Source organism: Ctenopharyngodon idella, chromosome 16, assembly GCF_019924925.1.
Source record: "Ctenopharyngodon idella isolate HZGC_01 chromosome 16, HZGC01, whole genome shotgun sequence".
Lineage (NCBI taxonomy): Eukaryota > Metazoa > Chordata > Actinopteri > Cypriniformes > Xenocyprididae > Ctenopharyngodon > Ctenopharyngodon idella.
In genome coordinates, this window is record NC_067235.1 from 19,135,628 (window position 1) to 19,147,110 (window position 11,483).

The 11,483-nt window shown below is 36.2% G+C and overlaps 1 protein-coding gene across 1 annotated transcript; it reads left to right on the plus strand.

The window, feature by feature from the left end:
* Positions 1-8,843: 8,843 nt before the first annotated feature.
* Positions 8,844-11,279, plus strand: eny2 (ENY2 transcription and export complex 2 subunit). The gene is made up of 5 exons (XM_051866224.1): positions 8,844-9,012; positions 9,315-9,388; positions 9,746-9,816; positions 9,918-9,992; positions 10,134-11,279. The coding sequence occupies exons 2-5, from the start codon at positions 9,321-9,323 to the stop codon at positions 10,205-10,207; spliced, it is 288 nt and encodes a 95-aa protein (XP_051722184.1). The 5' UTR covers positions 8,844-9,012; positions 9,315-9,320; the 3' UTR covers positions 10,208-11,279.
* Positions 11,280-11,483: the final 204 nt, after the last annotated feature.

Here is an 11,483-nt window from a genome sequence, read left to right on the forward strand (position 1 = left end):
ACCTTTTATGGTTTTTAGAAGAACATTAGAACATTACAATCTAAAAAAAAAAATGCTTTTTAAAGCAGAAGTTAAAATCACAAAATTAAAAATTTAAATAAATATGCACAGACTCAATTTTAATTGGTAAGATGAATCTAAACTCAGTAACTGGCCTACAGTATATTAGCCTTGATTTACCCCATTACAATAGTCTATTTACAGTTACTGCTATCATAAAAATAAACTTACTTGTAGGTTTAAAATTGTACATAAGGCACATTTAATGTCCAACATCAAATATTTTAGCAAAATGTATATTTCAGTCAGAATTATTGCGCTCCTATTGCGTTCCGTCTGTTTGGCGTGCATGCATGCAGCAGCGCTCATTCACTGTGAAGTTTAGCAGCAAAATGGAAATATTTGCATGACTTTCTAACATTTACAGATGGAGAATAAACCTGTGAAATGTAAGATATGCATAAGGAAAACACCATGTCTCAAACGAATAAAATAGCACAAAATGTATGCTGTTTCCTATGGTGGATCGATTTGATCCATGATCAACCTCTAGGGCTGCTTAAGAAAAGTGTGCACGTGCAATTATCTTGACTAGGTAAACCTGGATCAAATTAGCGGGATTGCGTGAACTTCCATTACCCCCAACTTATTTGTTAGGCTCATTCAAGTCAGGTGATGGAGTTTAATCCTCGCTTTTCTTAGCGTCTTTTATGAAACAGCCCTCTGGTTAGGCTTAGTTGGAAACCTTTGTTTTGTTTCAGCAATTGAACCTCCATGAAGTTTGACGCATGTGCCTTCTTGACCTAAGCTCATTTATTACCATCCGAGCCTCCACCTATAGATCAATCACTGTGGCGGCAATAAAGCTTCTCCAAATACTGGCTAAAGATCATCAATAAACCTTTAGTGAAGAGCTTCTCAACGCTCAAATGCACTGGACTCTGGTTGGGCTGAAGATCAACACTCTGGTGCTGTTTGAGGAGGCTGGTGCTTATTAGATTGGAGCCTTCAAACCTCTAACCCTAAAGGTCATTTGCTGTATGCATGGTTATTAATTCTCAGGTGAATGCCACAACATACCACATTCACCCTAGATTCAGCCAAGATTTCCCCACCAGTATGTGCACATCCACAAATGTGTATGCTGGAATGTGCAACATTAGCCTACTGAGCAAGAGGTCTTGCAATTAAGTATTTGTGTATAATTATTTTACTTCCTGAGTATGTCAGTACCATGTATGTTATTTTAATGAACAGGAAATGACCAGAGGATGTCTTTTATACCAGCTTGTCATTTATATGACCAGAGGACAAATAACTGACAACATGGCATTAAAAGAAGTTATTCAGCTTGCATTTTAATGAACTAATTATCTAGTAAACTGGCTAGTTACAAAACCCACATTTACACAGCATAAGTACCAGAGGACTGCATTCAGCCTAAGTAGCTCTATCTCTTAATGGAAACTCCATTTCAGTTGATGAATTCCTGTAGGGGCTAGTGTTGCCGCCTATCCCATCAACAGTAAGCAGAAGGACATGAGAAATATCCTCAGTCCATCTCTGACACTCCACACAGCTGCATGAAAAATGACATAGCAGCTTGCACACCGGCTACAGTCCAAAGTTGGCTGTTTTTCCAGGCTTTGCCACCCTCCCAAAAGAATCATCCAATATTCAGCCATGATTATCTGAAAGCAAGAATTAGTAGTCATTTGGCACCTACGCCATGATGGAGTCCCACACTGCGGCGTTAGTTGGCATTACCATATGATGGATCCACTAAACTTTGCTAAACTCCAAGAAATTCATTAACTTATAATAGTTAAACCAGTTAAAGGGATAGTTCACCCAAAAATTCTGTCATGAATTATTCACCCTCATGTCGATCCAAACCCATAAGACTTTCGTTCATCTTCGGAACACAAATGAAGATCTTTTTAATGAAATCTGAGAGCTTTCTGTCCCTCCATAGTCAGTCTACGCAACTGAAACTTTGACGCTTCAAAAAATTCATAAAGAGATCATAAAGCTAATCCATATGAATTGAGTGGTTTAATCTAAATTTTTCTGAAGAGACTTGATCACTTAATGTGATGAACAGATTGACTTTAGGCTTTTATTTGCATATAAACATTGATCAGCGAACATAAACTGAAGCTCAACCAAACCTGCTTGACCCGCGAGAACAAACCTTTCGCGGAAGCTCAAACGTGCTGCGTAACACACAAGAATGAACCTCATTGGTTCTCGCACGTCAAGCAAACACGCTTGAGCTTCCATTTACCACAACTAATGTGTAAATTGATGAATGTTTGTGAATAAAAGCCGAAATTCAATCTGTTCATCATATAAAGCGATTGTTTCTCCTCAGAAATTAAACCGACTAAACCGCTCAATTCATATGGATTAGTTTTATGATCTCTTTATGAACATTTTGAAGTGTCAAAGTTTCAGTTGAGTAGCTGTCAACAGAAGGACAGAAAGCTCTCAGATTTCATCAAAAAGATCTTCATTTGTGTTCTGAAGATGAATGAAAGTCTTACGTGTTTGGAACGACATGAAAGTGAGTAATTTATGACAGAATTATCATTTTTGGGTGAACTAACCCCTTTAAGCTGCTTATGTAATCGGCTACACTACAAGCTATGAAAAAAACATAGCCAACATTTAAGCTAAATTAAAGATGAAAATACGAATTTAAAATAAAGAATTGTCATATTGTGAAATATAAAGTTACAGTTATGACAAATACAGTCGCAATATAATGTCGAAATATAAAATCACAAAGTCCAATTTTTATTTCAGCGTTAAACTTGAGAAGACAAATTGATTAAATATAACTAAAACAACACTTAAAAACATTTTATAGTGTATTAAAAATAAATACACATCAAAAAGCAGCAAGATGCAGCCTAAAGGCTTGACGGGACTGGAGTTGAATTGTTTCTATTTGCTTTTATTATTTTTTTACACAAACCATGCAAACAAACCAATTCCAAGACAAATTGAACTTTACAACACTGAATAGGAAATATGGAAGACAAAAAAACAGCAAGATAGCTCTATACCACTACTTAATGGATAAACAAAAAGCTGTAAAAGCCACTTTTAATTTACCCTACCACAATGCAATAATCATTACACAACAAGAGAGCCCTAATGTGATTGACTGGTGTTTTTACATTGTGTAGACATGACTGGAAAAAGTACACAGGCAACCAAAAAAGAATAAGAGCTGGAACAAAAAAAGACAGAAAGAAAATGAGTCTATCATCACCAACATCATCAATTTCGGTTCAGTAACCCCAACACCACAGAGACAGTGAACATATTGACTGATACTGACAGAGACAACATACATAGACCTAAAAGAGCTCTCACTTCAATTCTAGCTTGAACACATCTGCTATATTGAAGCCCTTAAGCTGTGGTGCTAATGCTGACTGCGTTTAAAATGGCCCTCCATGTGATCAACTACTTGGGGCACAAGCTGCCCTCGTAAATTCCCTATTTGCTGCACTGATGTTTGTCATCTCATGATTTATTTGCAGCATTTCTATCGACCACAACAGAGTGCCTTATTTCAAATTCAGTGTCGGCTTACTTCATTAAGCATGCAACAACACTGCAGAGCTGCAGGTGGCCGAGCACTAGAGAATCAAAGCAATGTCTCTAACTTAAGCAAGTGTCTCTCCTCATGTGCTCGCTGAGGGAAACTCATTTGTGGCACTGAGATTAGCTGCCAAGTATAGATGTGGAGCACATGAGGGACAAACAAACAAACAAACAATATGTTAAGCTACTGTTGAGGTCAAGATTACTGTGGCAGATGGAGGAATTATGTGATGGGGTTACCCTGGAGTAGCAGGGTTATGGAAAGCATGCTGATTCGCTGTTAATTAAGATCAGGAATTGACGGTCAGTGACAGCCTTGATGCCAGGCTCGAGTACGCAGTGCAGCTTCTCTCGAGGGACGTGCTTCACCGTTGCATCTCAAACGAGATTTCATCAATGGCACAATCACCAATTTCCCACAGCAGCTTATGCATAATTATCAAATGAATGCCACCGCATGCTCTGTTCTTCACCGAGTGATTTTGCACCAAACCGGTTTGTCACTGATTAAAGCTGAAGCGAATGAGTGGCTCTGATGAAAAGTATGCATCCTCCACACTTCAACGTTCCCACCTGAGCTCTAAATCTTCAGACTGTCTCTTGTGATCACTACCTCTCTCAAGAGAAGATCTCTACAACGCTATCAGGTAATGAGCACAAGCAGAAAGACTTTCATTTATTTCAGTATTCTAATCACAGTTTTGAAATATGACTAATACATTTCTGAGACGTGCACCAGCTGATGCGTCAGGAATGACAGAGTGGAATTTTCTTATGCGTAACGACACATTTTGAAGCTGTTGTAAGCAATTTGTGCACCATGAGCAAAAATAATGACTGTTTCCAAAAAGGTTTCCCAAACAGCCATATGGACCATGGAAGTTCAATTTCCATTCATCTCAGTGGTAGTTGATCAAACACGTAACTTGCCTGCTGCCATCTTTGCTATCACGCACTTAGTACTGGACATTTTTTTTCTAACCTATGCTGTAAATGCCATTTGACTAATCACTTTGGATCCACAGGAAATGATGTCATGACAACGCTGAATAAATATTATTTTAGTATTATTTATATACTATTAACAGTATTTATTTATATTCTGAATTAGCAGTTTTCATTTTAAATTAAGTTAAATTTTAAGCAAATGTTGTGCTTTTGTCATTTTATTAGTTTTTTAATCATTTTATTTAGCTTTAATTTATATATATTTTAATTTTCATTTAAGTTTAAGTGTATAAGTTTAATTTTTCTTCTAATATTTATATTTTATTTTATTTCAGCTTTATTTCAATTAAAAGCACAATATGATTTTTGGATTAAAATATTCAAAAACCACTAGAACAGTGTTATATATTTTGTTGACTTATCCCAAATGTTTCCAAGAATGTTTAAATCCAGAGAAATAAGCAATTTTTAACCAGGACATGGACGTGTCCGACTGTCCGTGTGTTGCCTATCAGCCTATCAGTACCCGCGTTACCCTCAATTTCCGGTTTTATTTTGTAGAAACCATAGAAACACCAAAGACGCTTTAATATATTACATGTTTAATATATTACACGCTCAAACTTGCCGTCATCAAACTAAGCCTTTGTTTTGAATAGGCAACCTCTAGTGGCGAAATTCTACATACTGTGCCTTTAACAAACATTTTTATAGTTTTAGCTATCAATAACAACATTGTAAAAATGTAAATATAAATTAAAATATAAATATCACACTTCAAAGAGTCTTTCAACAAAAATTAGTAGCCAGCAACCAGGGGGAGCTGACAAAAAAAGTTAATGGGTTTAAACGGAATGATCCGATTACTATGTGCTCTAGATGTGTCAATATGGACGTATAGATAAGAAATTATCATTTTTACAATTAAAAAACAAATATCTTAATAGCAGGAAGTTTCTCTTTACATCTGATACTCATAAACAGTATTAGTCAGCGTGCAATGGTGATGTTTTCTGAATAACGGCAAGCAAGATCACAATTTCTCTTGCATCTTTCACTCTGACGTCTTGATTATATAACAAAGGCAAATGGCCCCGGTTCATGACAAATTAAATGGCGGCTGTGAAGTTGCCAGGCATTAGCAGCTGTAAGTGGAGGATCGAGTGCTGCACCAGGCTGTAGAGAAGAGAGATTGTGAATCACCATGTCTCTTTCCATAAAACACCACCTGGAGAAACTTCCTGAAACAATTAAGCTGTTTTTAATGATTCTTTTAACCCCTAAAAAAGGCCTATGACCAATACGCCATTTTCCTAAGGCTTAACATTTATGGTTTTCCTGTAAACCATTAAAGCCAGAGTTTTTAGTCGTTTAAAGATGTTATTTAGTCAGTAACTTCAGCACAGATGCGGCTCATACTGTTCATCCATGGAGAATCTCGATTAAATATGCCAGTACATTCCTCTGCTAAGGCATGTCTCATCTGCTCTCTTCACTTCACTGGTAATGGATGGCGAATGATAAAATTAGCTTAAAAGAAACAGGCAAAAGAGGATGTTTTGACTGCTCACCTCCTATCACTTACACAACTTTGATAATTAATTATGAATTTATATCTCAGAGCATTAATAACACTGTCAGATTATGTTCCGCAACTCATATTTCAACAGTTAATTACTTATTTCAAGAACTTATCATTGCACAAAAAGCCTGAAGTTAAGCTGAAAGGAGACTAAATAAGGAACAATCTTTATAAATCCCTCAGACTGACAGTTAACAAGCAGTTTCTGGATTTCACATGTGAGTACAATCAATCTTACCATCCTTTTCTCTCCTTTAAAGACACACTATGACTCTATAACAGACCTTTTCATCCATCAATCAATCTGTCAGACCAGGACGTTTCCACTTGAGTGCTCGCTCGCCCCTCAATCGTATAGCCTCAGTTCATGACTTTAAAACACATACCGGTCAGTATTGATAAAAATCAACACACAATGTCTGGAAAGGTGTTAACGACAAATGTTATGAACCCTAGCCCATTCAGCACAGAGCTTGCAATGCTTAGAAATCAGTAAATCAAAGGCAATTAAAAATCATGAGGCATCCAAAAAGCTCAGTAGAGTGTTTAATTAAACTAGAGATGAGCAAATCCATGGTAATAGACTGTCATGGGGTCTTCAAATCAAGCATAATAAGACCCCTTAAAAAGCACAATGCCAAACGTTGTAGCAGTTTATGTCACCCCCATGGCTTAATTAGCTGATGTGGGTGGAAATTATAATTTAGATAATTGTAATACTTTTTGTCTAACCACCAGAGGTTTAGTCCTAGAACTTAGAAAGTTAGATACACCTGACTGCTTTAAATATCAGTCATATTTAAGATCTGTAATTATAAAGCAGACTTGAAGAGCAAGAACTGATGTCCAATTATATGTTTCAGACCTTTCTGACTTAAAATGTATATGTAAAAAATTATAATAATACTGTTCAAAGGTTTGGGTCAGTACATTTTTTTAACATCTTTGAAGTCTGTTATGCTCGCCAAGGCAGCATTTATTTGATCAAAATACAGTACTGTTGTGAAATATTAATACAATTTAAAATAACTACTATCTATTTTAAAAGATTTTAAAATGAAATTTATTCCTGTGATGGCAAAACATCATTACTCTAGTCTTCAGTCACATGATCCTTCAGAAATCATTCTAATATGCTGATTTGGTGCTCAAAACATTATCAACATTAAAAACAGTTGTGCTGCTATTTTTTGGAAACCGTAATATGTTTTTTTTTTTGTTTTTTTTTCAGGATTATTTGATAATAAAAGAATTTCTTACTGACTTCAAGCTTTATATTTTATAATTAATATTAGTTTTTACATGTTCTGCTTGGCATAAATAGTCCAGACTAACCAATATGTATCAGTAAAATAAATTTTTCTACCTGAGACTGACTTGATCTGTGCCACAGGTGTTCTGTCTGCATCAAACAGCCAGTCAGGATGACTTCTTCTGCCTCACTGAAAGGCTTCTGGCTGCTGCTGTAGCTTAAAATAGTTATTCTGTGAAACAAGGTGCATGGAAGCAGAAAACCACCATAGAGAAGGAAATGTATTTAAACTGATATGTTGGCACACAGGCCACCACAGACATGTTGGTTTAATTCAAGTTATAAAAAATCTAACTAATAAGTGATTCTGGTTTTGTCTTCTCTGAAGGTGGTTTGCTGCAGTGGTTTGGTTTCATATGCTTGATGCCCACTTAAAGGAATAGTTCACCAAGAAAGGAAAATTCAGTCAAAATTCATGCCATACATTGCATTTGTGATACATTCATGATGCTTTTGCATGCTTTTTGAAGCTTGACAGCTCTAGTTGAGATTCATTGTAACTGCATAATAAAGAGTGACCAGCACATTATTAAAATTGTCTTTTAGAATAATGTGAATAAAAGTGGGTAATATGAGGGGGTGAAATGATGGCAGAATTTTTGTTTTGGGATAAACTTTAAAACTTCCTCTTCAAGCTACTGGAATGCTTCGCATTTTTGTTCAAAGCGGCATGACAGATGAAACAGGCTATAAATACAGACCTCACCAATTCTCTGCCAACATTACTCTGGTTCATTCATGAGTGCTCAATCATCCTTGGTCTCAATCACCTAATGAACATCTTTACCACATGCAGTTGGGAGAATTTATGAGCAAAGCTTAATCTTTCTTCTACAGAAAGAGTCACATAACTCAGTCAACGTGCTATTTTACATACTTAAGGCATCACATGATATTCTTTTATATTTGCATTCTCGAATTTTTACCTGATCTAAGCCGAAGCGGACACTTGACCAATCACTGTGGATTTTGTATCGCATTCTCTATGACACATCGCCATCTTGTGGTGTAGGATACCTTCATAAAAGGAAGGAAAATGTAAATATTAATTTCTTATCAGTGAGTGTAATATTACATTAAAGTACATTAAGCGTAATACAACTTTCAGAAAAGTGTACGTTAAGTTCTTTACCAATGAATAGATATGAAGAATAGATTACCCCTTAATAGATTAATTGCCTCAAAATTCCGTATAGTGAAAATATATAGTGGAAATACATTTTAACTCTTTCTCCACATATGTTTGGATAACTAAGGCGTATTTTTAATTACAAGCACACTATTTTAAAGACAATTAAAATGTGAGAGTAGTTTAGCATGTATTCAAAAACATGTAGCACCTGGGTCTTCTTTGAGGTAAATCATACAAGCTTAGAACGCCATTCACATTGCAACTGCATAGGAACCATTAAGTAGGAAGGAACCTTCCGCCGATCATCGTGTTTCTGTGGGGAAGCTAAACGGTGTGCGGAACGGCCGGCTACAAACAACAGCAGAGAGAGGTCCGCATACACGCCGATGAGAACATTATGCTTATTTTCATCAGTATTTGGTACGTTTATTAAACAATATTAAGTTATAATTGCAACAATGTTAACTTGATATGCCGCTTCTGTCACAGGCCATAAAAACAGTCCACGTGTGTTCGTTAACACAACACAAAAATGCACATTAGTTCATCTGATAAAAATGTGTTTCACCAAAATCCGGTTAGATGTCTTGTTTGTTCATGCTTAATGTAAAAATGGGGCGTGAAATGTGTTTTGTTAGTGGGCAAGACAACCTTTGTCTATGGCACTATCATTACGAACTCGATATCACGTCACGTTTCATCATCTTCACTTCTTATTTCAGATTAATATGAGTAAAGAATCACAAATGAGGGCCGCCATTAACCAGAAGTTAATTGAAATGGGTGAGAGAGAGAGGTAAGTGCCTATAATCCTCATGTTTCTCCATGGACTGGGTTTCAAAACTTAGAAAGTTTCGTACTTGTACAACATTTTTGGGCATCAAAGTCTCAAACACTAGTGATTTGCCTACATGGACACACATTCCTGAAGTTTATGAAATCTTAAGTCATTTCAGAAATGTTTTAGGCATTTTACTCTACTGTATTTTTGGCTACAAATTGCTCTTTGTGAGTAGTCACAAATGACTGGAAAAGTCGTGGAATGGGAACCCTGTAGATGGCATTTATTGTAGAAATGCTGTTTAGTAGACTCGTCCCATACTGGCTGTATTTCATCTATGAATCTCATTGTCTTTGTTTGGTTTTTGATCAGGTTAAAGGAGTTGCTTCGAGCCAAGCTCATCGAGTGTGGCTGGAGAGATCAGCTCAAAGCACTCTGCAAAGGTAAGAATGCTAGTCTGATCTCTCTCAAATCATTGCATATGTTCCGTGGTTGTTTTGTAAAGCAGCATCATTATTGTTGTTTTTTTTGGTTTTTTTTGCAGAGGTGATCAAGGAGAAAGGTATAGAGAATGTTACTGTAGAGGACTTGGTTGCTGGAGTGACCCCCAAAGGAAGAGGTAGGCCGTTCTTAACTGTACATCCCACACATTTTTTTTTTTATTTATTTATTTTTTTTATTGAAACCATTTGGGTGTTAACAAGTATCGCCAAAGATGAAAAATGAATATCATTAATAACAACTCTCTTGTGTTCCTCAGCCCTGGTGCCTGACAGTGTAAAGAAGGAGCTGCTGCAGAGAATAAGAGCCTTCCTCGCTCAGCACTCGACATGATGCTTAGTATATCTAAAAAAAAATACTTAGAGTATCTGTCATTTTTATATTGATATTATGCCAATAGCAATGCCAGAATGCTATAAATAAGTTAAACAGTTTCATGGTGGAATTTCATTCTTCAATGTTTTTTTTTTTTTTTTTTTTTTTTGTTACTGCCAATAAAGGTTGATCATGTTTGTACATAATCAGTATTATTTTTACAGCTTGAATAATTGAACCTGTTAACCGTCACCCCCCTTTTTGAGCATAGATCTGAACTTAAATGGTTATAAAAGTTTACTGCAAATGTACTGAACTGATTTTTACTTTATACAAAATGTATATTCCACAAAATAATTTTGACTTTAAAGCCCTGAGTATACTTTTTTTTTTTTTTTTATACACGTATGCTAGTGTATGAATGCACAGCCTTGCAAAGTATATTTCACTTGACTCGTACGCATACACAGGCACATGCACAGTTTTGATCAATCTCTCGCCATGAGTTACAACCCAAGTAAACATCTTTGTATTCCTTCATGCTAGAGTTGCACAAATGAGGGTACTTTCTAACCTCTTCGCACAATCTGTCATCTATATAGGCATCCACTGTTGCTGTAGCTTGCATGTGCTCTGGTCTGTTCCGTTTATGCAGGTTTTCTTTGACTACCTTGTGAATCGACGCCACCAGGGCACGTTTGCCACCTTGGCAAACCAGCAAAAATATGGCGGTGCGCATACGGTACGCTCATACTCTTCTGATGACAAAATTCATGTCACGTGCACTGTACGCTGACCCTCGCGAATGCGTGAAAAGTGAACTATACTTTGGGCTTAAAATTGCTAGAAAATCAAAGCCATGTCTAACCAAGTTGTATTCCAAATATAAAGTTCATTTCACAAAAATTGAGCCCGCTGAAAGGTTTTAAAGCACTGTTTTCATGGTAATATAAAATTCAAAATGTTTTCACAAGATAAATTTTGAGTGTTTAAGCTTTTGAATCATTCCTAATTTATGATTTCTAAAATATGTGATGGGGCAATAAATAAAGCGTACCACGTGTCCTGCTCCTGGGACAGTGACAGTTAACAGGCTATGTACTTACCTTATTATCTCTGTGTTTAATATATTCATTTGGTGTTTTTCCAAAACTTAAGAGTCTAGTACAGTATACAGAAACCCTCATTCTGCAGTGCTTTAACCAACACACCACTGCCCTCTTCTGGGCAAGCCTAGATACCTAATGAAAAACCTCTAATAACTATCATGATTTTAAACAATTCTATGAATTTT

What these genes read in the sequence shown, in the direction of transcription:
- eny2 (XM_051866224.1), top strand. Translation starts at nt 9,321, where the DNA reads ATGAGTAAAGAATCACAAATGAGGGCCGCCATTAACCAGAAGTTAATT. An exon ending in GCTCAAAGCACTCTGCAAAG is followed by an intron (nt 9,817 to 9,917) that starts GTAAGAATGCTA and finishes TTTTTTTTGCAG; the next exon opens with AGGTGATCAAGGAGAAAGGT. An exon ending in AGTGACCCCCAAAGGAAGAG is followed by an intron (nt 9,993 to 10,133) that starts GTAGGCCGTTCT and finishes TGTGTTCCTCAG; the next exon opens with CCCTGGTGCCTGACAGTGTA.